Source organism: Nipponia nippon, unplaced genomic scaffold (genome assembly GCF_047370975.1).
Source record: "Nipponia nippon isolate SJK-2023a ecotype South Korea unplaced genomic scaffold, ASM4737097v1 scaffold_4, whole genome shotgun sequence".
Taxonomy (NCBI): Eukaryota; Metazoa; Chordata; class Aves; order Pelecaniformes; family Threskiornithidae; genus Nipponia; species Nipponia nippon.
Genome location: NW_028262358.1, coordinates 122,949,099 through 122,975,536, shown reverse-complemented (window position 1 = coordinate 122,975,536; position 26,438 = coordinate 122,949,099). Strand labels below are relative to the sequence as shown.

General features: G+C 42.8%; 3 protein-coding genes across 4 annotated transcripts; 2 read left to right on the top strand and 1 right to left on the bottom strand.

Moving 5' to 3' along the window:
• The first annotated feature begins 3,685 nt into the window (after positions 1 to 3,685).
• On the top strand, positions 3,686 to 4,236 carry LOC104014685 (gallinacin-10-like). Its single transcript, XM_087776947.1, has 2 exons — positions 3,686 to 3,843; positions 4,100 to 4,236. The coding sequence occupies exons 1-2, from the start codon at positions 3,786 to 3,788 to the stop codon at positions 4,234 to 4,236; spliced, it is 195 nt and encodes a 64-aa protein (XP_087633073.1). The 5' UTR covers positions 3,686 to 3,785.
• Positions 4,237 to 13,201: 8,965 nt separating this feature from the next.
• LOC148053508 (gallinacin-9) lies at positions 13,202 to 17,389 on the top strand. The gene is made up of 3 exons (XM_087775831.1): positions 13,202 to 13,360; positions 15,552 to 15,681; positions 17,051 to 17,389. The coding sequence occupies exons 1-3, from the start codon at positions 13,303 to 13,305 to the stop codon at positions 17,064 to 17,066; spliced, it is 204 nt and encodes a 67-aa protein (XP_087631957.1). The 5' UTR covers positions 13,202 to 13,302; the 3' UTR covers positions 17,067 to 17,389.
• Positions 17,390 to 19,321: 1,932 nt separating this feature from the next.
• LOC148053507 (gallinacin-8-like) lies at positions 19,322 to 25,626 on the bottom strand. Of its 2 annotated transcripts, XM_087775829.1 has the most exons (4): positions 25,416 to 25,623; positions 21,360 to 21,450; positions 20,891 to 21,024; positions 19,322 to 19,873 (listed from the first exon to the last, which is right to left on the bottom strand). In XM_087775829.1, exons 2-4 carry the CDS (start codon positions 21,415 to 21,417, stop codon positions 19,865 to 19,867), a joined length of 201 nt encoding a protein of 66 aa, XP_087631955.1. In that variant the 5' UTR covers positions 21,418 to 21,450; positions 25,416 to 25,623; the 3' UTR covers positions 19,322 to 19,864. The 2 variants fall into 2 exon arrangements, with proteins under 2 accessions (XP_087631955.1, XP_087631954.1); XM_087775828.1 differs by having other exon boundaries at positions 19,322 to 21,024; positions 25,416 to 25,626.
• Between the last annotated feature and the right edge of the window lie 812 nt (positions 25,627 to 26,438).

The following is a 26,438-nucleotide window of genomic DNA, read 5'->3' as shown; positions in this document are numbered from 1 at the left end:
GTCAAGAGATGTAAGATGCAATGGAGAAGCAGGCTGGATGTCAGCTTCATCTGTAGCTATCCAGGCAGAGGTGCAAGAGTGCACATCTCTTACCACCAGGTATCTGCAGTCAGCCATGAGAGACAACCACCACATTACTTACACTGCAAAGGAAAGAGCTGCAAATTTGATTGATTGACATTGATTTCCCACATAGAAAACTGTAAAAGCAGACTAGCCGGCTGCAAAAGTAGGAAAACCCATATGTGTTTGTTAAAATTGCCCTGTGTATACACCATGATGGTGATAAAATTAATGTAAGATTTCAGTCTATGTTCTTTTATTTTGTTTGGTAAAACTTGGAAGTATCAGACAAAGGGCACAATTAAAGAACATATTATTATCATAATTAATTAATCCATTGGTGACTAATGGAAGATGAAGCACTGCAAACATAAATCACTCTGCATGTGTTGTAAGGATTTGTGCCATAATTAGGAAAGCCAGGAGAATACTGAAGTATGTGCTAACATGAACTTGGTTTTAGTGGGATGTAAGTGTATGCTTTCATAAATAACCATTTGCCTAAGTGGTTTTAGTGGCATACTTATAGTTCAAATGGCAAAATCAAGTCTTACCAGTGTCCAAATACATGTACCCCATTATGAATAACCATACTCGAAAGTATAATAATTTTTAGTCTCTAAAAAACCCTCATCTCAACATTTTATTAGCCATAAGCTGTTAAGCTGTGCTTAAGAGAACTTCTTCGAGAAAATGTTTATGCCAAAAGCAATCTACACCATATATGATGATCATTATGAACTTTTATGCAAAACAGTTTGTCAACCAAGAAGGGAAGAAGAGAAAAACAATGTCTGCCTTCCAGAAGACTGAGAAATCTACTCAGTCATTCTGTGCTCCTTTATCAATCAGAAGGAGGTGATGTTTGCAAGGGCTGGCCCCACTCAGCATTTCAGATTTTGCTTGCAATATCACCTTTAGAAAGCTGTGATGCTAAGGCAAAAATCAGCAAAACTGGACTGCAAACATCAAAACATAAATATCTATTCATACCTTACAGATTTACAAAATAGAGAGAAATAAAGGGAGCACCATTCTGATATAGTGTCCTTGATGATCATCCAGACATCTCTGTTTGCTGATGTACCGAGTTCTTCTTTGGAAATAGCTGTTAGAGCACAGGTAAGGGAGCTTCTGCTGCTATAGGCTGGCCATGTCTTCCTGATCTCAAAGGCAAAATTAAATGTCTTTTGAGCATCATGTGTGTCTTCCCTTTCTCTCCTTCACTACCAATATTCTCATGGAATCTTTTATGTCTTATTTGTAATGCATAAGGTTTTAGACAAAGTCCCCCCGACACCTATTTGCTTAGACACCTCAATTTCTCTGGGGTAGGTACCTATGATTCCTTGAGTTCCCAGCTCATGTCTGGAAGTTAACATTCACCAGAGATCTCCAGGAGTCCTTGCTGACCCTGACTGCCATGGGACACAGCTCCACGCAAACACTGTCATGTTCCAGCCCCAGGTCACCGCTGTGCTGCAGAAATTGCTCTGCTCTTCAGGCGTTTTATACAGGTTTGGCCTGGTTTTAAGAAACCAGCTTGCACCTGTCTGTTTTTACTAGGAGTCAAAGTCATGGAATTTTCCTATTGCTCTGAATGACATTTTCGGGCTGCCTGTGCTAGCAGGGCTTTAAATGTTGCTCACTTTCCTAGAGGGCTGCTTTCCTTCTGCAAGAAATAAGGTTGTTCAGCAAAATCTATGAATGCTATGGCAATTTGCATCACTGAAATTTAAATGATTTGACTCTGATAATAGATTTATAGTGTTCCACAGGTGGGAAACAGTACAGCCCTGAAAGCGAGTAGGGCTTGTTTAAATACTGCATATTATAGCAGTCACCACCTTCCCCAATGTCACATTCTGATTTTATTTGGGGAAAGCATGACTCCTCATTAACATGAACTTCTTTAGGCAGTGATGAGTGCTCAAAAAACATAAGTCTGTTTGCAAAACATCACAACGCTGTTGTCCTGTCTAAATGAAAGGCAGATGGGGAAAATTCACATTTCAATGGGTCTTCATAAAAACAAAAGGGTTTTGTTTCCTGGTTTCTTCATGTTCTTGTTGCAGGTCAGACGTCTGTCTCTCCGTCCCACTGACAACTTACTGAAAGAGAAAAGAGAGGAGTAACAAATCAGCTCTCCTGCACATTAGAAATGGGGAAAGCTGGAGAGTTGCTGGCAAAAAAAGAGATAATTTCCAAGGCAAGGTTACAAAAAAGGACATTCTGGAGTGCTTGGCATTTCCTGGTTTATTAGATTTATTAGAATTGTTATTTGCTGTGTAAACACTTAAGTAACTCACGTTGTTGCTACTTTCCCAGCCACTTAAGTTTGCCCGTTAGTATGTAGATTAAACATAAACATCGGTAATGTTTTCATCCTACTAATAATTCTGAGAACAAAAATACCATTAAATCCCAGTTAAATATAAGAAATGAGGTAATAAGGAGTAAACCACTGAACCAGAACGCTGAATGCCAAAGCCAGGAACTGCAGAAACATCTGGGCTTTGACAGGGATTAACCTGTTTATTATGTGTGACAGTATTTGGGCAAAGGAAGGATGCCCTTGGGTGCAAAGCTGTTGCAGTCCTTTGATATCCACAAGCCCAGGATTTCGTGAAGAAGAACCTTCAGTGTTTTGCTACCCTAAACAATGCTTCTCAGAAAATTTACAGCCATGGGGATCACGCTCTGAAGTGAAGTGCAAGAAGACGTTGCACTTCGAGGTATTATGTCTGCCCAGCTGTTTCAGCCGAATTCAGTCTTTTAAAAACCAATCAATCACAGGTCTGCACCTCACATACTGCACACTCAACTCTGCCAGGGATAAAATTAGCCACTGAAAGGTCATCCAGGAACTCAGAATTGGTCACTGGTTCAACCAGTTGCTACCATTTCACTTTGAATCTGGAAATCACCTTGCCTTCGCTGCAAGGAGAGCCATGACACCCATAATCACAATGCAACTTCATAAATTCTTATGGAATAAGCCCATTCTCCCAACCTTTTGAGGCAATATGAGGGGAAACAAAAAGGGGACATCAAAAGCTGGTAAAAATGCAAAGCACTCAAGGGGGCATATAAGTGAGAATTAAAGGAGGGAGAGAGCTTTGTCAGCCCTCTGCAGTGGGTGAGGATGGCCTGAAACCTGTTTAAAAAATGACAAAGGAAAGTCGCGTTGACTCAAATGTTTCCCAATGTTTTCCTCTGCCTTTGATATCATCTGCCTGGTGACAGGGATGGGGAGACAGAGACAAAATGTTATGTGACTTGCCAGTGAGTGACGGATCCAGGGTCAACACTGGAACCAGACTCCAATGGTGGCTGACTCCCAAGTCCTCTGCCTAACCCATCCCTGTGCCTGTGTTGGAAACAGGTCTGCAAAAGCCATGCGAATTGGTGCAGCTTGTTGGGTTTTGGCTGATGGCCACATTGCATAACTGACACGGTCAGTGGAAATTCACCCTTGGGGATTGCAACATGTTCACTGCACATTTCATTGCAACCTGCGATAAGGGGGATAACCAGTCTGCTTTCCAGAAGGTTGGTTGCAGTTACTTATTGACAAAGCACTCAGCTGTCAAACTTGAACAATCCCGCTGGCCCTATAAATACCAGGTGCCTTTCCTAGCCTCTTCCTCAAACAAACTTGATCCTCTGTCGATATTTCAGGCGCTTTGCAGGGGCACACAGTCCACAACCGACTGGCAGCCATGAAGATCCTGTACCTGCTCTTTGCTGTTCTCCTCTTCCTCTTCCAGGCTGCTCCAGGTGAGAAGCAAAGTAAATCCTACAAAGAATGAAAGGGCTTGTAAGCAGAAGTGTGTGTATAAGAGGAAAAAACCAACCATCAACTGACAGGCAAAATCTGATGCTGTCGGGATGGTGCTATGCAGTGGATGGGACCAAGAACATCTGTGCTCATGATTGCTGTCTTCCTAAAAATGCAGCACATGATTTATTGCATATTTATCCATCATAATTTTAGACTGAAAACTGATATTTTAACATCTTCCCCTTCCCACAGGTTCTGCAGATCCTATTTTTGCTGACACCGCAGAGTGCAGGAGCCAGGGAAATTTCTGCCGTGCTGGGGCATGCCCACCCACCTTCGCTGCCTCGGGGTCGTGCCACGGGGGGCTGCTGAAATGCTGTTCGAAGTAAGTGCCGCAGGACTGAAGGGCATCAGAGATCATTTTTGTTCTGCCATTTTATCTACTGCTTCTTTGAATAATATGCACAATTCCATGGGGCTTGCAGGGCAGCCATTTGGGAGAAGGTCCAGATGGAGGATGATCATGTGTACATCGTAGATGTGTGTTTAAGGAGACAATTCATTTTGATGGAAGTTATGTATGAAAGCAAAAGTTCAGGACAGTCAAAATTTCCCAGAAGTCAATATTTTTCACTTGATTTTGAATTTTGACAGGAAAAAAATTTTTTTTCAAGAAATTATTAGGAAAATATCTCACAATATTTTCACCCATCAAGCAAGACAACGTCTACTCCCTTCTTCTGTTCTTTTCATTTCCAAAATGACCTAGAAAATTAAATTTTAGCGGAGGAAAAATGTTCACACAACTCTGCTTCTCATTCTCTTCCCATCTCTTCTTCCTCCCACCACTGTGCAGCTTGTAGAAAGGTGAAGAGTGAATTCGTTAGTGACTGGAGACAACTGGGTGTGCATTTCACTTTTGACTTTGGAGACCATTTTCTAATAACGTCTGAAGTTTCCCTGATAACACCACTCCTTTCCTTAAGGTTTTGAACATGCTTTGGGGGAATGCACTTTAGCTTACGATAACACATACTCCTCAGGCATTTAATTCTTATGATAGTTTTGTTGAACTGATTACCATATGATGATCATTGCCATCTGCAGTAACTCTCTATCACATACACTAAATTTAGTGGCAAATTAGGAGAGGTTCCTGTGTCTTTTGATGAAAAGGACAGGTGTGATGACATTACTCAGCCCGACAGGAGATGTTCAGGCAGATCCTCAGCCATTGATGCAACTGGACAGAGCCCAGTTCAAAATAAAGGAAGGACTCAGATACGTATTTTCTGAATTTTCCAGAACTCCTTATTCTGTTACTGACATACTTGTCAGGGTTTAAAGGTTCACAGAAACTGAAGAAAGTGTGATGAGATGGCTCTAGGGAAGAGGTTTCATAGCATTTGTTCAGCACATGGGGATCCTCAGTCAGGCTGCAGTTTCAGGAAACTTAAGTCATACCAATATTAGGACACATTTGTTGTCAGGAGATTAAGATGCTAAGGAAGCATCTGCTTAGGAACTCAGAAAAGTAAATGGTACAGAAACAACCTGATATTAGGTTATTTTCTAAAGGGACGACTCTATCTATCACAGTCTCTGTGAACGATGATTCTCTTTAGGAAGCAATTTCTGCTGATAGTGGACAGACTGGTAGGAGCAGATGGCAGATCTCCAACATCAGACTTCTGTCAGAACATCTGTTGGGCCTGATCTGAGGAGAACTGGGGCTGGGAAAGGAACAAGACCTCTTGAGTTTGGTTCCAGGTGTTAATTTTTCTACAGGAATACTCTTTCTCAGAAGAACTTACCCATATGTGATATTGATGGATGCTAATGTTCAGGATAAAAACTCTTCCTATTGTGCTGTTAAATTTTCATCTGGGTTAATCAATAAAGCAAAAGTTGAAACCAACAGGATATTCTGAAGTACAATATAAATTTTTTCCGGTTGAGGATTCAACCTACTGAGTTGCTTGAAGAGAAATCTTTGAAATTGGACACAAAGAGTTCGATTCAGTAAGCTACATATTGAGATGTTTAGTGGCTTTTGAGGTGCCTGGGAGTATTTAAACCATATATACAGGTCTGGCTGAGATATCTCATGACGTATGGGAAACATTGCTTTTCAGAAAAGACGGCTGGAGTCCAAGCAGATACCCCAGAGCTCTTCAAATGTCACTGGACTTCAGTGATTAAGTAATTAAATCAAATCTCTGTTCTTTATTTTGGGGTGAGCTGAATCAAAATTTTATTAGTAGTGGTAATACAACTAGTTTGCCAGTGACTATAGTTCATGTGGACTGGATGTCTGCAGACCTAGACACCCAGCACGCATGTAGGCATCTAAATATAGCTTTTTAGACCTGCAGGCTGAATCCACCCTGTACATATATTCTGAAAAGTAATTAGCAGGTACTGAGGCTTTTAGAGATTGATCTTAGACTACATTTCAGCAAAATAACAAGACCCTTTGTATCCTTACAGGATTTTGGCAAAGTAAGCAGAGAAGGCTTTCCTGGGTCAGTGTCCTTGTACCAGCAACATTTCCACTGCCTTGAGGAGGCGATTTTGATGGATTCCTCCTCTATCTAAACCCTCCTGCAAATGAGCATTAAAAGAAGCTTCCAGAGGGCACATCCTGTTAGCACACCGCTTCTGGAGATCCAGGTTTTTCCTCGCTGAAGTCACTCCCTTTTTTGCTTTTAATACACAAGCCACTTCGGCACCTTGGCCACCTATTCCAGCCTACCTCACGGGGATGTTTGGATGTTCAATCAGTTCAGGTTCATGCAGCTCTTGGAGGATGTGAAGCAACAAATATATTATTATTTTATTCACACACAAAAATAAATGTTGTCTTAAACCAATAACTTTGATCTCTTATTGTTACTAACAGTAATTTTCTCTGTGGTTTTAACTCAAGGCTTGTTGAGTCATGCAATCTTTGTGAACAAATAAGTCCATGTAGTCTCTCATATTCCCAAATGATTTGAAAAAGGGGACATGTAAAACAGCAACTAGGTTTGATGATACTAAAGTATTCAGGATGACAAGACTGAAAATTGAGTATGAAGAACTCTACAAGCAACTCTTGGTAGTGAGTGAGTGGATGACAAAATGGCAAACAAGAAACACCTTCAGTATTGCAAACTATATACATACATATATTCCTGACTTCGTAAACACAGTGATGGGGTCTGAACTATCTCTACCCAGAAACAAGATCTGCAGTAATATACAGACTGTTTTTGAAAACATCAGACCTGTGTTCAGTAGCAGTCATAAAAGTAAATGAAATGGCCTGTTTTATTCAGTAGTACAGATATAGCCATGAGCTCTATAGTGCTAAAATGCAAAACCAAGGTGTTTTTCATTGTTTCCTCCAATAGTTACAGATGCACAATCAATTTCTTTTCTCCCATCACAAGTATTCATGGAGACAAGAAGTCCATTTTTTATGAGTAAATTTCCTACATCTGTCTTGAAAGGATGCTAGGGCAACATAGGGCTGATTTCATCCAGGTGCATTAGAAAAAGATAGGGGTTTCACCATGGCACTGGAGCCTATTTTTAAGCAATTTAATTGATCCTCATGTCTCTGAATCTAGAGCTGTATCAAGCCAAAGAAAGAGATGCTCCTTCCCCACAACTGCAGCCTTTTTTTGTATCTAAAGAGTCTAAAAAGAACTCCAATCAGAAACACGAAGGAAATGCAGAAATCAAAAAAGGTCAAATTAATGCAGAGGTTGGGCAGCATTTTATTTCCTTCCTCTTGTCTTAACTTCCCCATTGACAACACTCCTGTCCTGTTAGTCTGAAGAGGACAACGTGCCCAACATTTCCCTGTTGTTTTGCAAAGATTTTGCAAAAGATTTTTATAAACTGTATTTGTGCAAGAAAAAAAAAAAAACACCCTCTTGACTTCTGCAGCTTTGGATCTGTCAAATGGGGCTAGATCACTTTCTTCTGAATCAACATCTATAATAGGACCATACTCTGTAAGTATTAAATGACACCTAAGGGCTACATATTCTACCTACTTCAGTGGCTTCTTCGACAGAAAAGGCTTGAGGATTTAGCAGTAATCCGTGTTTGAAGCTGCCTCAAGTAATTTGCCTGACTGGAGTAATCTTACATTTATATTAGCAACTAAAAATTCCAGGGACATTTTTCTAGTGACATGGAATACTATTCACCAGATCTCTTTGCCTTGAAAATAAGACTGTTGCATTCAAGATGTGTACCAAGAACTGTCCCTGGTCTATGCTAACCCCTGAACCATGCCCAAGATTTGTTCAGGAGATGGTTAGCTGACCCAAACAAAGATCCTGATCCCATTTAAACATCAAGCTAACCATTTAGCAAGCACATCTCCCTGCCCATAACCTGGTCCCGTTCAACATCTACTGGATGATCTGTTCTCCATCCCTCAAGTTTCTCCTGGAAGAAACCTCTAGTATTAAGTCTGGATAAATTCAGGACAGACAGAGCCTCAGATTTCCCACCTGTCCCAACAAAACACGTTTCTAGTGCTTAAGTCATAGAGGTGTTATTCTAAACAGGGTGGTCCCCACTTCTGCCTCTAGATGCTGCACCTCATGTCCATCAAGGTCTTTTGTTTCACCCTAGCAGCCACTCTCACTGCCATACATGGGTAACTTCAGGCTCGCCTTCCCCTTTTTGCCCAATTTTCATGAAGCCCATTGAGTCTCTTTATCACCCCTGCACTCCCCATGTCCCCTGAGTGGAGCCTGATGTTCGCCTTGTGTAGGATGGGTCACACAGATCTCCCGTGTCACTCACCCTACAGAGACACGCTTCTCCTGCATCAGTTTGCTGGCTTTTCTCTCTCATATACTGACCACTGAGAGTTCTTCCCAAGAAGTTCCTCATCCCATGTCTATTGAGAACTTCAGTCCCTAGGAAACTTTTGTTTTTTCCCTTGGAGAGCTGGCAGGAAGGCAGCTAGACCCAAATTCTTTGATAGTGCAGCTCAAGCTATAGTACAAGCCCGATGGTAGACGAGAGATCTCTTGATTGATGCATACCTTCCAAAGCTAATGCAGGACCTCAGAAAATCTCCTCCTTGATCACCTGATGAATGAAACAGTTTTCAAAATTATTGGGATAGGGACTTTCTAAAAATTTGCTGATCAGTGACTTCTTCCCCTCACAGCTCTCTTCTATGGCAGGGAGCCAGATTGGAGATGGTCCCATGGCTGATCTTGAACAGGAGGTTCAGTCACTAGGGCTGGAGTTCCCCCAATGAAACCTAATTTCATGCATGAGCAGCCTCTATCAAGTGCTCCATCAAGGGGAACAAACATCGTGTACCTTCCACCCACTGTCATCTTCACTGTGTCTGTGAATGTCTGTGTCTCTCACCGTCCTTTTTTCCTTGCACTTTGGGACAGGGGAACTCAACACCACTACTTGCTGCCACCTGTTTATTTACTCCTAGACCATAGGAGATTTTCACTAAATTAATTGTCCTCTTCTGTTCTGGCAGATTAGTTGCCCATCAGTTGTAATTAAAAGCAGGGACTCTCCTTCAGGTCCAAAGACATTTCCACTCCTTGCCCTGCAGCCCAGAAAACAGACCACAGGTGGCAATTTCCCAAGCTGAAAAGTCAAACAACAAACCAACAAGTCCCCTGAAGGACTAGTGAGCCAAAGAGATGATTTTACTCTTTCTAGGTGACAAATTACCATTTCTTCACAAGGACAGGTCCCATACAAAATCCTCCACCCACTCCTTTGCTGCCAGGTCAAATATTAACTCTGACAGACACCTCAAGATCAACAGCTTCCCATCAGTAGCAGCCCTACTGCTTTCTCTGCATGCTGGTGATTGTTGGCCAGCATCTTCTCCTGGTGCTCAAGGAGAAAGAAGTGGGGGACCTAGCCCAAGCTCCCTTTCCAAGCAGTCTTCAAGGGGGCTGTTGTCGCCCCAGGTGTATTTACCTTTCAATGGAAGGAGCCTAGACCCAGGGCAAGCATTGCTGTTGCGCTCCAACTAGAGCTAGGGGAGGGAGGTAGGGAGGATGGAACTGCTCCCCCTTTCCTTCCCTCTCCCTAATGTTGTTTGGTTCCAAAGAGCATTGAACAATGTGTGACACTGTGGGCAGATGCTGGCAGGGTTTGCTCAGCAGCCTCACTCCCCAAAACAAACACCCCTGCCCCTCGTGCCACCTGGGACAGGCAGGAGGAGAATTATGCAAGGAGTAGACAAGCGCATTTTCCATCTCCATTAAATCCTGTTATTTTAGCAAGCAGCTTCACCCTTAACATCTTGCCTAATGCTTGCCATGTTTTATGATCACGGACTGCCCCTTTATTACCCTCTTTCTGGACATGCTCTGTTTTCGGAAATGAAGATGAGGGTGCATTAGGATGGGGTGCCTGTCTGAAACCTTGAGCAGATGCACAGGGTGTTTTGGGTTGTGTCTATGTCCTAGCTCACAGATCAGAAATCAGAGAGCTGGTCAATGTTCCCTATGGCTTGCTTAAAAAAAAAAATCCAACACACACACACAGTGTTTTAACATGAAAGACTGACTCCTCAAAACTTCTTTTCCCATATTCAGGAGGAAAATAGAGAAGAGATGACAGGGGATGCCTTCCTCATCCCCTGCCTGAAGCAAAAGAAGGAGGCAACACAGTACAGAACACAATAGAGTGCAAATGATTTCACCTCATGTACACATCATCTCCATGGATGGGATTGGTGGAGACACCAGCCCGTTTAAGAACTGATGTCTCTGCCTCAGCCACTGCTCTGGACAAAGTGTACAAAAATATATGGCTTTTCCATAGACCACCACTGTCCACCCCAGTTCTCACAGATCCCTGGCAGAGGTCTGAAGCTCCATTTTCTCACCATGTTCCCCAAGAACTTCGTCACATATTGGGTCAACCCACCACTGGCAGTCTTAGAGGTGCAAAAGGAGGGAGGCCAGTGGCATCCTGGCTTGCATCAGGACTAGTGTGGCCAGCAGGACCAGGGAAGTGATCGTCCCCCTGTACTAAGCACTGGTGAGGCTGCACCTCAAGTATCGTGTTCAGTGTTGGGCCCCTCACTATAAGAAGGACATCGAGGTGCTGGAGCATGTCCAAAGAAGAGCAATAAAGCTGGTGAAGGGCCTAGAGCACATGTCTTATGAGGAGCAGCTGAGGGAACTGGGGTTGTTTATCCGGGAGAAAAGGCGGCTCAGGGAAGACCTTATTGCTCTCTACAACTGCCTGAAAGGAGGTTGTAGCCAGGTGGGGGTTGGTCTCTTCTCCCATGTAACAAGTGACAGGACGAGAGGGAATGGCCTCAAGTTGAGCCAGGGCAGGTTTAGGCTGGATATTAGGAAAAACTTCTTGACCGAAAGGGTAGTCAGGCACTGGCACAGGCTGCCCAGGGAAGTGGTTGAGTCCCCATCCCTGGAGGGATTTAAAAGCCAGGTAGCTGTGGTGCTTAGGGACATGGTTTAGTGGTGGACTTGGCAGTGCTGGGCTAACGGTTGGACTTGATGATCTTAAGGGTCTTTTCCAACCTTAACGATTCTATGATTCTATGATTCTATGATTCTATGAGGTGTGGGCTTGATACTCCCAAGCATCTCCTGGATGTTGTGCCCATCACTTGAGACAGACAGATATGAGGCTTCCCCCTCTTCCCTTGGACCTCAAGGGGCCATGGCAATGTTGCCAGTTCTATCAGTCCTGCCAGCATTGCATAGTTTCCCAGCCTGCTGATTGGCACAACAGTTCATGAAGCAAGAAGGGGAATTTGTCTGCTTTGCCACTTGCCTCCTCTTGTCCCTCCTCAACCTCCCCCTCTGTCCTCCACTGTAAAGAAGATTTTTGCTCGCTTCTAAAATCCTAGTCCTGACAGAGTGACCTAATGTGTTTTTTCACAAACTGAAGCACACACTTCATACCCTACACCCAATTTGTTGCAGCCAGTTTACCAGACACAGACCTCTCTGCCTTCTGTGCGCAGACATAGCTCACCTTCTGCTGTTATTCTCCATTGCTTCAGTTTGCTGCTCTCACTGAAGCAGTAAAAAATTAAGCACTCTCATGACTTGATTTCATTAATGATTCTTGGCTTATACTGTTTGTCTGCCAAAAAAACAGCACTTGCAGTTCTCATGCCTCAGGAGTGGCATTTCTTGGAGACAAGCACAAGTATTTAGAGTGTGGTTCAAAGCTCTGGTGACACTTCCTCTGGTCCATCTTCTATATGGCTGGTGCTTCATGTGCATGAAAAAAAATTTCACTTTTTTATTTTCAGATACAGGATAAGGTTACAAAGTGATAAGAGATGCGGAGACATCACACACAAGTAGATTTGGCATGTAGAATCTAAGAAATCAGAGAGAGAGATGTGATTCTCTTCATAACCACATCAGGGAGGTGACTAGCAGCAAGGGAAAGTGTTACTAAACCGAGGTCATTTTGGGCAGAGAATGAGCAGGTTTAGACTCTTCACAAAGGCTATTGGAAGGAGGTTCTAACTGTCAGAGCAGGGTAAGGGAATTCAGTGCCTGTAGCAACAGTGATGCACACAACCTCACTGTTTTCAGGACAGGGCTTAGCTGATTGCTGACAGGGAGTTGGGACGCAGTCTCCTATGATAGTGTGGCACAACACACAGTGATGTCTAATGACTACTTCCTCAAGATTTGGTACAAATCCATAGCTGAAGTCCTAAATATAAGATGCAGAGAGTAACTGAGCTCTGAACCATGTTAGAAGAACATCTGGGAGAAGGAGCTACTCCCATGTCTGCAGATTTCATAGCCAGGAGGGGGAATGTCCACAACCCTTTCACCCCTACCCTGCCTTCTTCAGCTGCAGCCCTACAACACTGATTCAAGCAAGGACTGAAACTCTGATCCTTTCCTGCACCCAAGGAGGAGGGTCTGTTGCCTCCTAGTTTCATGCAGTCTTGCAGGCCAGCTGCCCAGCCTTTGCTACCCTCACTGTGCCTGGCGGCTGGGGGGGAGGACAGCCTGTCACAAGACTGTGGCCAAGAGCCATGGGCCATCAGCAGATCTGTGTGGTTTACAGTATTGCTGATCACAGGAACCCACCTCCCTCCTCCTCCAATCCTATGTCTTCCCCGGGTGCAACCCCCCAGCTGGCACAGGGCATGTGAGCACATAGTGATTTGGCTGCTCAGGTCAGCTAGCGTAATTTGGTCATTGCTCAGGTCAGGCATCTTCAAATGTGTTAGGTTGCAACATCTTCATACATCATCAGTCTCTATAGTAATAGGGCAATGAACTCGCTGTTCTTCAGACAACCATTCCTCCGCCCCCTTAGTTGTCTACACTGCTGCATCCCAGAGCCTTTATAAGTACAGGGATGAGCCATCTTCTGCCTCGAACACCAGCTTTGGTCCCTCTTCAAGTATCTTCAGACCTGCAAAGACCATCCACTATCATCTGGCAGTCATGAGAATCCTTTTCTTCCTCGTTGCTGTTCTCTTCTTCCTCTTCCAGGCTGCTCCCGGTAAGATAGAAAATAGATGAGATGGAGGCTGAAAGGGTGCACATGCAGAGAAGTCCATTAGAGCCCAGTGCTGAGGTTCAGATTACCTCTGTGCTCTCAGACTCCATGACTTTCATATTAGAAGTCCCCTTCCCAGTCATAGTCCTGATCTTTAAGCTATTGAGTAAAGGTCCTTGATAGTCTTAATGATGGTCTCTTTCTAGCCCTATGCATCCTGCATTCCAGTTGCATGATGACATGGTGGAAAAAAGATGTTCCTGGGTATTCAGGCAATTCTTAGGCTGATACTTAAGACACCATCCTGCAATGTGAGAGCTTTCTCGTCTCACATTTGCACCCCTACCTCCTGATTGTGTATTCTAGATTAGTAGACTTCCTATATTTTTGGAAAAATGTAGTTATGACTGTGGGGCTTTGCCTGAACTCTTCACTGTCCGTGTGCATTAAGTGGATTTGGAGCATATGCATCATTTCAGGCTCCCTGGGGGACTTCAGAGAAGTTTAAGCTATCATCTCCATCCCTGCTTTGGTTTGCAGTACACTCAAATTTGTACTTATTTTCCTAGATGAGCAAAAGCCTGTCTACTCAATGAAGAAATTTAGAACTATTTAGGCCAAAAGTAGGCACCTGTAGGAGCTTTAGGCAAAGCCTATACTGCATGTTTCTGGATTGCTTTCTTGGACTTTTCCTATTTTATGCATTAGAAAAAATATTCTCAATTTCAAAGCAAACTGTGACCTCTGAGATGGCTGTAAGGATGGTGTAATTCCAGTAGTCTCTGGGAAAGGGCAACATGTTATTTTATATCTCTTCATAAAGACTTCCACATAGAAAATACCCGTAACACTACAAGGATTTTTAATTTAGGAGACAAGGGAAACTAAGGACTAATGAAGTCTTTAAAATCAGCTGAGTGAAATCAGCAACACACAATCCTTGAATAATATGGGATTAAGAGAAAAGAGATGAGAACCACTAGGACAAATTAATTGAAATGTGGTAGATCTAATTTAGAATAAAGATTGCATGCCTTTCAGATTAAGGTTAGAGTCCAATTTGATGACAGGTGTGGATTGAGGTTGGCACAGAAAGCACTGGGTGAAATGATTGGATTTGTGCTTAGCAAGAAGTTGGGGCAGCTGATGAGGGCCTCTTCTGCCTTTTAAGTACACAGGTATACAATGCGCCAGGTGACAAAAGAAATCCATTTAAATCATACAAAAATAACACAATTTGAATCTCAGGCTGAATATCCCAGTGGGAACAAGTAACATTTAGCCTGGAAATAGTCTGATCCCAGACTTGGAGCTGGCTTTTCAGCTGGGATAAGCCTGGGCAGTTCCCCTGGTGATGATGGAGCCGCAGTCTTTGCCACCACCTGAGCATTTGGCCCTTCAGTTCTGAACATACCAGCATGGTAAAACCCACATAGCATCTAGCTAAACCACATACAGTACTAATGACAACAGTCACTGACTTTATTTTATAGTGTATACTTGAGTGTATAAAATTTTTCAGTTGGGCAAGCGTTAGTCCCATTGATTTGGCTGTGATTAAGATTTATCTTTTGTCAAGTTTTCTGCCATCTGTGTTAGCCTCACCACATTTTACATGGTAACACGGCGCACAGGTTTCCTGTGAGCGTGCTGCTCATGCTCACAATGCTCAATGCTTCCTGTGAGGAAGCTATTCAAAGCAGGAGATAAAGATTGTGTGTCATAAATACGCTTTACATTTGTTGAAACTTGAACTGAAAGCTCGAAGAAGTTGACATTTATGTTTGACTATCATCACTTTTTTTTTTCTGAGAGTAATGTGAGATTAATTTTAAAAATACATTTTTCTCTGTTTCCTATGGCTTTTTCACATAACGTAGTGTTTCTGTGTGTAACTGGAATGACGAGCACATGTTTCCAGGAGAGATGCTAAGGAAGCAGACAGTTATCTTTGAATCACTATTACTCAGGCAGACTGTCTCTCCATGCTAGCATTACAACCTACTCTTCTGGTTAGTTTGCATTTCATATGGATATAAAGACCTTAAGAAGGTGTGATCAGGTTGCCCCAATCACAAACCAGGCACTGTGGCAGAAAACCACATACCACGCCATTTAGTCTAGTGCCACAACTCTCCAGTCCTCTGCCTTGACAAATGAACATGAATTTTCCCTTGGGTTTTTTTTTTTGCAGCTTACAGCCAAGAAACTGCTGACACCTTAGCATGCCGGCAAAACCGGGGCTCCTGCTCATTTGTTGCATGCACTTCTCCTCTGGTTGACATTGGGACCTGCCGCGGTGGGAAGCTGAAATGCTGCAAATGGTAAGATGAAGTCCTCCAGAGAAATGCCACTGCACCGAGAACAGATAGACTTACTGGGCTTTTCCCCCTTTTGGGATGCAACAGGCCACTGTCTCCAGCCCCCTACAGCCTCCAAAAAAACCCTCTAATTGCTGGGTTTGTGGCTGGTAACAAAAAGGCAGAGCCTTGTGGTGTCAAAAATGCCAGTCTGCTCTCTCTGAAAAACAACAGGGAGAATTTGGTGGTGAGCGGGGAGGATCCTGGAGTTTGCAGAGGAAGGAGCCGGGGCTGGCTGGCTTTGCAGCAAGGGAGCCATTTTCTCCATAAGCTCGCTGAGACTATACCTCAGCTGTGACACTAATGAAGGTTTGAGCCCACAGTCAAGCCTACACCCTTTGAATCTCCGTATCGCTAATAACATCTAACATCGCTAATAACGTATCACATATCACTAATAACTTCTTCCAGAATGAGTCTGGTACCAGGGCAGAACCAGCTCATGCTCAAACCCTGCCTCTCCTAAGCAGGGTGGAGACAACTGACTTGAGACAGCTCTGAGGACTCCCCCTCAATCCACATAGGCAGCAGCATGGAGCTTTGCATTATCAAAAAAAAAAAAAGCTTATCAGCACAGAATAACCATTAAGCAAGCCAGGACTCATACCAGGGATGCAGTTCTCCATCTAGGTTACTTTATCTGGTGCAAAGTGCCAGATATTAGACCAAAGTGCCACAGGACATGTTCCACTCTCTAGGAATAAAGCATTTTTTCATCAGCACCAGTGAGAACACATCTGCATCTATAAGAGAGATCCCATGCAGAGTGATGCTGTAAGATGCCACAATACAGCTCTGCAGTTGGGGGCATTTCATACCAAAGGAGCTGTAGCAGTTCTGCCCCTTTTTGGAGCCCATACATCTTTCTTTTCTTTTTTTTAATAATTTACAGTTGTATTTAATCTAATTGGATTTCTGAGAAACATAATGCTGAAGGATGCAAAAAAAGGGAGAAGCCTTGTCACCTTTTTCATAGAAAAAAAGGCATGGAGGGCATGGAGGAAAGCGAGAGGATCATCCACTTTCTCCAGTGCAGCCCTTTATTCCTATGTTAGTTGTATTCTTAAACTATATCCTGGCAGGTACTCTGGATCATGAGCAGCTGCAGCCGAATAGCTGTGGTGTGTGCTGAGTGGTAACATCCACATCCTCCATTTTATCTGGGTTGTCTTATGGCCAGAAACACAGGCCAGCAGCCCAGATCACAAGGATCTCTGGTAGTCTTTAACCCTATGTGTTACCTTATGTCTACAGTAGTCTGAGATGGCAAGGTATAATTGATTTTTCGGATGGAGACAGATGGACTAGCTAAGCACCTGATTTTTCTTTGCAGGACATCCAGTTCCTAAAACTAACGCCTCACTGACCACATAGACAAGAGCTCTGGGCATCTGAGACATCTCCCATTTTTTACATCAATGGATCCCAGCCTCGGTACAAGCCTGGGGAGCCTTTGCCATGGGGCTGAAGACCTTTAGGAGCACAAGAAGATCTGAGGAGTTCTTGTACCCCGATAAAGAGATTTGCAGCTTCAATTCTAATAAAAGCAAGCCACTGTGAAATCACATTGCTGACATCTGCTCATGTATGTCAGGATGTTTTTTGCTGTTCTTATTGTCTATAAAAATCAACCTGTAAATGCAGTTTATTTAACTAAATTAAGTTAATTTAAGTGCATGTGTCATTGCGTCCTGTTAAATCATCCCGCAGAGTGTCTGGGTTGCCGCCATTTGTGTTGCAACATATTTATTAATAAATCAAAAAGCATTAGAGCCCATTCCGTCTGCTATCGCAGTCCAGGGCACCAGGCTGGGGTTCAGGAGACAAGCTCGCTCCTCCATTCCTCTACAGGGTTGCATCTGCTAGCCCAACCTGAAGTTCTGGGAATGGCAGTGCAGAGAAAACCCAGGGTGGCTGAAGGTCAGCTTCTTTAGGTCTTGAAACCACCTTGCCACATTCATGTCAATTTGCTCCTGCTGTCTCTATTTAGTGTAAACCAGCATCATGTCAATGGGGTTTTACTTCTCTGGATCCTAATCTAGTAAAACTATTTATTACGGCACTATGCTGTCTGGAGGTGTCGTGGTTTAACCCCAGCCAGCAACTAAGCACCACGCAGCCGCACGCTCATTCCCCCCTTGGTGGGATGTGGGAGAGAATCGGAAGGGTAAAAGGGAGGAAACTCATGGGTTGAGATAAGAACAGTTTAATAATTGAAGTAAAATAAAATAGAACAGTTTAATAGGTAAAGCAAAAGCTGTGCATGCAAACAAAGCAAAACAAGGAATTAATTCGCTGCTTCCCATCGTAGGCAGGTGTTCAGCCATCTCCAGGAAAGCAGGGCTCCAACCCGCGTAATGGTTACTTGGGAAGACAAACGCCATCACGCCAAATGTCCCCCCCTTCCTTCTTCTTGCCCCAGTTTATATACTGGGCATGACGTTATATGGTATGGAATAGCCCTTTGGCCAGCCTGGGTCAGCTGTCCTGGCTGTGCCCCCTCCCAGCTTCTTGTGCACCCGGCAGAGCATGGGAAGCTGAAAAGTCCTTGACCAGTGTGAGCACTACTTAGCAACTACTTAGCAACTACTTAGCAACAACTTAGCACTACTTAGCAAGAACCAAAACATCAATGTGTTATCAACATTGTTCTCATCCTAAACACAAAATGCAGCACTATACCAGCTACTAAGAAGAAAATTAACTCTGTCCCAGCTGAAACCAGGACAGGAGGCAGTGGGTTGCATGTCCATCAGCCTGGAGTCTCGGCATCAGCTCTTAAAAGGTACAGACGCATCCCCTGCTTCCCTTCCCCATCCCTGACATCCCAGAGTGCTAATGCAAAGGCCAGAAGGATTTGAGATAAGGGATCATAGAATCATAGAATCGTTAAGGTTGGAAAAGACCCTTAAGGTCATCGAGTCCAACCGTTAACCTATCACTGCCAAGTCCACCACTAAACCATGTCCTCGAGCACTATGTCTATCCGTCCTTTAAATACCTCCAGGGATGGAGACTCAACCACTTCCCTGGGCAGCCTGTTCCAATGCTTGACCACCCTTTCGGTGAAGAAGTTTTTCCTAATATCCAACCTAAACCTCCCGTGGCGCAGCTTGAGGCCGTTTCCTCTCGTTCTATCCCTTGTTACTAGGGAGAAGAGACCAACCCCCACCTCGCTGCAACCTCCTTTCAGGTAGTTGTACAGAGCAATAAGGTCTCCCCTCTTCTCCAGACTAAACAACCCCAGTTCCCTCAGCCGCTCCTCATAAGACTTGTGCTCTAGACCCTTAACTATGACTAAAAGTATCTATGCTGTCCATGCCACGAGCTGCTATGGATGGTTTTAGGACTGCCACATGCCCCGAACATGATCCCTTTGTGCCAGCTTTCTACTTTCCTAATCACAGTGGGTTTGAATAAGTTATTCTTGACTGTTACTGGTCAACCTAATAATGAATAGGACCAGGCCATATTCCTGTCCATACATGGGTTCGGTTTCCTCTCCTCGTCTTGGAGAAGTTTACCACAAGGCACATGTCACACTGACCCCAGGTGAGATGAAAGCCAGATCTTCCAGCAAAAACACACACCAGGACAATTCCTCACAGGTATAAGGATCAGACACAAGGTCTTCTGGAGCAAGTTTATTAAAATTTATGGAGATATGTAGACTATGAAATGTGAACACCCCAGCTGAGCATTCAGTGTCTCCTGGAGACTTTGTCTTCTAGTGCTAATCACATTATTGCTAACTCTAAAAGGAAAAGAAAGTAATGATTATCTGTTCTGAGGGACAAACGAAGAACCTGCTCTGCATCCTCTCGTGAGGACAAACTTCTCCATGTTGGTGATCAGCTTTCTGAGATAGATGGTGATGGCTGCAATATAGTTTCAACAGAAAAATATTTTTTAAAAATGAGAAATATTGGTCTTTTCTGGGTGATTTAAGAATTGCTTTGGAGTTTCTTCAGGTCATTAAGTTTGTTTGTGGAGGAGTTTGTTTTCTTTCAGTTGTTGTTCATGATTTGGTGTGTACATGTGTGTATGTTAAATGTATATTTTCAGCTCAAAATTCCAGATTTTCCAATAAGATGACATCCTAAATTGCCAGAAGCTCTGCTTAGCCAGTCTGAGATGTCAATGGTCACTAATCATACTGCAAAAAAGGAAAGAAACTTTGAGATTTTGTACTTATAACCAAGAAAAGATTTGAATAAGAAGCACAGAAGGGACTGAATGAGCACCAAGAGCTGATATTCCTGGATAACTCATCAGTTATTAGTAGGATATTCATAGTCCTGCTGCTGTTGATTTTTAAACATTGTCTTTCTATTTTATTTAATAATGAATAGCCAGGTCTCTGTACCTGAAGCTTCTTTCTCATCTTAAAATGTCTGTCATGGAGAGGAATTTCTCTATATACATCTGTTGCTGACGCTTTGTTTTTAACATCTCTGCTATTAATATTGAACAAAGTTTAAATAAGAGCCTCAAAACATAAGACTAGCTACAGCATCTTAGAGGAAAAAGAAACAGAAAATGAAATAGTAGAATCATTGTGGATATTTGTTTCTGCAGTTTCAGGTTGGAGTAAAGATACAGGCTGAACTTTAGGATTCTAGTAAGGATTTCAAGAAAAATTAAGATTTTAAGTTTTGTTTTTATCTAAAAGGGGAGAATTATGGAACTGGAGAAAACGTCTAGCAGAACAACATGACTTTCAGGTTGTTCTTCTGACTGCGAGACCTGCAGACCTTGCAATGTGGAACACGCAGGTTTCCTATGAACCTGATCCAAATGTCCCAGGTCTCCAGACAGTGTGCACATTGAGAGACATGTCCTTTGAAGCCAGTATTACTTGTCATGATCAGTTTGAACCAGCTAATGGGAACAGCAGAGAAAAGAGTTCATTTCTGGCTAATTACTTATCTCTGCCAAAGAGATTTGACTGTGATCTTTCCCATGAGGCACTTGAGCTACATCATTAATGGTACACAGGGAACCAGTGAGGAAATCCTCAGGAAACCCTATATCTGAGTGTACAGAGTCTCTGCTCCCTTGTTGGCTTGCACTAGAGGAGTTTTGCATCTAAAAGGCAGACTGGATGTGTGAAAGTGAGTAATGAACCCATTCCCCTGAGAAACACCTGATCTTCATCAAATCCACAACTCACCACAGTCCGACAGCAAGGAACCCCTTGCTGGCAACGTCCGAAGGACCTCGTATTGGGTAGATTACAGTGTTCAGTGGAACAGGTACCCCCAGCCTGCTTGCATTGCACATCATTATTAGGTGCACGCATGAAACCTGCACAAAAAAAAAACCACCAGAGTCTTGATTTTCCTTCCCAAAGAAGACTAAGAGCAAGTTAGGGTTATAGCATGACAGCAATATTCTAGTCTGCCCACAGGCTGGCCACATCCGTACCATTAAATTCCCTTATTTTCCAAAGCAGGAGGGTTCAGTGCACCCAATGGATCCAGCTGGTGGCTGTTCACTGCTAAAGTCTGCCCATCTCACTGGCAGCACTAGTTGGCGTTGGGCAAAAGGGACTAAAACCCATTCTATTTCTATTTCTGTTTTAGGTACCCCATACTCACAATCTTCCCTCTGCATTTTCTTTGATTTTATTTAAGTCTTACCTAAAGCGCCTTGGAGCACTAAGAGGAGAACAGCAAAGAAAAGGGAAAAGATCTTCATGTCCGAATTCAGTGCCACCAAATACTACAACCACTAAGAAAAAAACAGAAAGACGTCATGCATTTGTCCTCCATTTGTGATTACCCGATCCAAACACTATTTATGACATATAAGCTGCAATTTGGTGATAAAAATTGTCATTTATGCAGTAGAGTACATATTCTAGAATAAATCTAGTGAAATACTGCTTTTAGAGGAAAGACATCTTTGAAAGCACAGTGCATAAGATCAGGAAAATGTATATATGCCTATAAAATGTAAAAGAAAGAGATGAATATTGTGATTTTCTTCCCATCAACTGCAAAGATAGCCTATACCAAGCTCCAGTGAAGACTCCTATATTTGAATCCCATACACCCTGGATGTTAGAACTTTAAAAAAAGAGTAAAAAATGTAATGAATTTCCTCTACCTTTTATCCAAGTCTTTATAACTTATAAATATTACTGCTGCTACAAGCACAAAATGATCGATACTTCCATTTAGAGTTTTATCTGTTTTTGTTTGTGCAACTGTAGTGGGTCTGGCTGCAATGGAGTTAACTTTCTTCATGGCAGCCCATATGGTGCAGTGCTTCAAGTTTGTAGCAAGCCACTTAATGACTAAAATGTCCATTTTATTTAATTATCATATATTTTGCTTCAGATATGTGTAGATAATTACTTAAGCCATTCTAATTTCTCCAGATAATAAACACTCAGAAACTTTAATTATTCAAATAATAGTCATTTTTGTAGCTTAAAAGCCAGTAGTAATGCCTTACAAATGTCTTTACAGAAAAACCTAAGGAGCCATCTACCTCTATAGTGTGTGCCAGCTGAAAGCCTCAAAGTATCTCTCCACTATTATTTCTTGCTGCAGATTCCAATTAAATTTTGAAAACAATACAAACTACTATAATCTTTCAGAATCACCATTATTGACTATAATAATCAGCCAAACACATTACTGAAATACGAAACATTGTACATTTCAGTTGTTTATGAGGATTTAATTAAGCTGCAAAATTATATGTCATGGAACGGTGAATTTATTTCTAGAGATGCAAAGAATATTATCAAAAAGATATGTATTTTTATCCTTATCAGTTGAGACTGGTGTGGAAACTACACCTTCAGCTCACCCTAGAGGACTTCAGATATCAGTAGGCAGCAGGTGGAGAGGCAGCACGGTGGCCAGTCTGTCCTACCTGATTCCTCTCAATGGGGAGCTTCACAGAGTGATGTCTGGCCCCAAAACAACTGTCTTTATATATTCCTGTTGATGACAGAGATGCCACAGACCAGCTGGCCAAGGATGTGGGCCTCTCATAGCAATTCCCAGCAGCTGAAATGTCACTTCCCAGCAGCTGATGAGAAATGGTGACCACTCGTGAACTCCCTCCCCTTTCTCTGGCACAGGAGTTGGCTCTTCCGAAAAGCATCTTACACCACCCCAGTTTGTGTACACCAGTTTGTGTACAACGCATTGATCCATCATGGGCTGTGAAAAAAACACCCTGGGACATAAACTGAAAACTTGTGTTTTGGCTCCAGCTGGGACTTAATTCTACAGGGTTGTCCCACAGCCATGGTGCCTGGTGCTGACTTCAGAAAGGTCCTCTCTGAAGCCTGGAGATACCTACCACAGCACCTAAACAGCTACAGAAGGGAAGCTCAGTTTTTTCACAAGACTTTCAAAAAAAAAGCTCCTGATAGGTCTTGTGGGCTATAAGCAACATCTTGAGAGCAGAGAGGAGTTGAGCACCCAGCCTAATTCAAGAAATCCTTTTGCAGCAGTGCAATCACACAGAAGGCAATGCTTATCTGTGCACCAATAATATTTTCATTTTCATGCATTTGCCACATCTATATTCTACTCATTGCAGAGGAGATAACTATTGTTTGAATAATTAAAGTTTCAGGGAGGCACCCGCTTCTACGCTCCCACTTGGTAGGTGGCCAAAGGAAACAACCTTAACAAAACATGTTTTGGTCAAACATGTGCCCCCAGAGGATTTGGCCCAGAGAGACTGATGGGCACCCTGGTATCTCCTGGACCCTGAAGGCACCCAGCTGAACCCAGGAAAACATGTTGTGTTTTGATTGTTGTACTACTAAAAGTCTAGGAAAAAAAACATCCAAACAGCATCCATCTACCCAGGTCACCTGCCTTCCAGAAGAGGGCAATGAAAAGCTAATACTGAAATTTCTCTCCATCTTCAGTCAAGAGTACATAAATTATTTTGACAGCAGGGCTTTATGGATTTTCTTCTTAGATATACTGATGCCTTCTGATTCCCAGTGTTGATATGTTAGTGAATTATGTTTTCTGACAGTCCAACCTCAAAGCGCTCAGTGTTTTGCAATCTACTGTGGATTCCTGCGATGGACAAGAAGCCAGTCCTTACTCTGAAAATCATATTGAACCTAACAGGTAACAGAGGCAGGTCCAGGGAGAAGGAGTGTGGGATTTTCTTTCCCTCGGCATCTGGAGACAGCCAACGATGAGCGCCTGGGGAGGCGGCACACATTTGCTTCCTTTAGAAATCATCAATTTCTGTGTTACAGGAACCCAAGTCCTGTTTACTTAGGCCCAAGTCATATGATAGGAAAAATCCAAACAGGATTTTAACTTTAACTGCCCAGAAAGAGACAGCTATTTTAAATCCCATTCCTGTATAATTTAGTTGATGGAACATGTATATGTGCTTTATAGTAGGCAGAAGAATTTGTTTCTATCGCTTGTTTTTTTCTTTGTTTGTTTTTAATTACTTAAACAATAAAACGATTAAATGTAAAGATACAGAAATAAACACTGTGACTCTTAAATCCATAAAAGTGTTCCTAGAGGCACAGACCTCTGAACTGAGCTTTTGGGGTCAGATAATCAGTGACCTCCCAAAAAGGACCTTGAAATAAGATAAAATATCTCTTCCCTCCTTTTACCCACTTTGTGCCTGTGCCACCTGCCCAAAGTGGTACAAAACAGATCAAAGCTCAAATATGCATCAAGACTGGGGCAAGATCTTCAACTAATTCATTATACCTGTTGTATACTTGACGGTAAACTTACTTTAAATTTCTGAAATACGGTAATTAAACTATCTGTTATTTTAATTACAGTATACTGAGTCTAAATTGTTTTGGCTTCTCAAGCTCACAAAAGCGATACATTCCCTTAACCTGTTTCTTGGCAATTAAACACATGTAATAAAAGAATGAATACTGCATATTAATTAATATTGTATACTGAAAGCAGTTTGACAGCTGAATTCTTATTCAGTTTCCTTTCTCTGCAGTACTGCGAAGGATACTGTGTGCAGCCCTAAAAATCATGTTCTTCTTTTATACAGAGAACATATGCAAGCACATATATACATATATGTGTGTGTATATATATATTTTTATGCTTGTGTGTATGTATGTATGTATTCATAATACAGAATTATTCTAAGAGAAATAAAGGCTGAATTTTCTAAACTGCTTTATAATTTGTCTTAACTGAAGAACATATGAATAGAAAAGAATAATCCAGATATTCTAATTTGTGATTTACTCAGGAATAGTCAGGATATTAAGTAATTGTTTATTTAAAGTTACACATACGCTATAAGGATGGCATTTCTTACTCTCCCATTTCTCTGTAGTCCTCCTAGAAAATCCACTTGAACATATATATATTTTTATATATAAAATGTTGTTAATATGAACACGTGGAAGGATTCTTCTAAATCCCAGCTGGCTGTTTATCACTCAGCATGCCACAGACTCCTGTCATCTGTGAATATCCAGGTCTCAATTCTTTTGTTCCTGCTTAGCCAAGTGCCAGCTGAGATTACCTGGCCTCCCTGGCTGCTCCAGCAAGGCTTGGTGTCCCCTCTCCTGACCCTTGTCCACCAGCCCCGGGTGGAGATCTCAGACAGTCCAGAGCACCGCAAATTGCTCTAGATGCTGGTGTGAAGGCAACTGGGTGAAACCCTCTGTGTCTATATATCGCCTCTGTCATGCCGCAGCTTACCTCTGATGACGGGATGTCCTTGGCCACCTTGAAGCCATAAGAATCCTTCACCTTCTCTCTGTCATCCTCTTCCTCCAGTGTCCTCTGTGCAAATGACACAAGGGATGACAGACCTTTGGTACAATTGCCCAACGCTTGTCCTCGGGGCACGTTCACAATTTGCAGAAAACGGCATGAAATCCAGCTGGGGAACAGCCCTGCTGTCCTTTCAGTGGCCTTGGCCAGCCCCGTGAAAACCTGCCAAGACCTGACTTGGCCAAAACCTGCCTGGAAATCACAGCTGCTGCCCGGTGCAGAGTGAGCCGCCCCCGGCTCCCTCCGGGCACTGTGGCTGGGCTGCACTTCTCCCACCCGCAGAGACCCCTGAGCTCAGAGAACACACAAGCAAACAGAGGGCTTGCCAGCTGCTTCCAAAGCCCTTGAAATATGAGGGCAAATGTGCTGCTCGTGGAACCAGAGAACAGAAATTCAGCTTTATGCCTACAGAGCAGCAGTAATATTTATCTGCGCTTCACCAACTGCAAAGCCAGGCTTTCTGTCACATGGAGAGTTTACCCAGATGGGACCAAAACATAGGTTTAAATAACGTGAAGGTGTACATCTGAGCTGCCTTTCCATGCAGGGCACTCAAGCAACTATAAAGCTGATAGCTAGTCTTGAGGAAGATATTCCCAGCACTCAGATTTTTTAAAATCATTCACATAGAGTCCTGCAGAAAGAAACAGCCTCTTCCAGTCCCCTTCCTCACCCCAGTGTGGCATTCCTCCTGGGCAGCAGGGTTTATGGTCCTCCTGGTTATATAGTCCAGAAGATCTATGAAGCACCACAGCAGTCACCAGGGGAAGCTGGCAATACCACCAGTGGCACCTATTCCGTTACACATTTATTTTTATTATAGTGGGACATCGCTTATGGACACAGTTGTTGTAAAGCGAAAACTCAGGACTCTAAGACATCAGAGAAGTTTTAGATTCCTCATCTTCCTTTCATCCAAGGTGATTTAAAGCATTTTTACACATATGG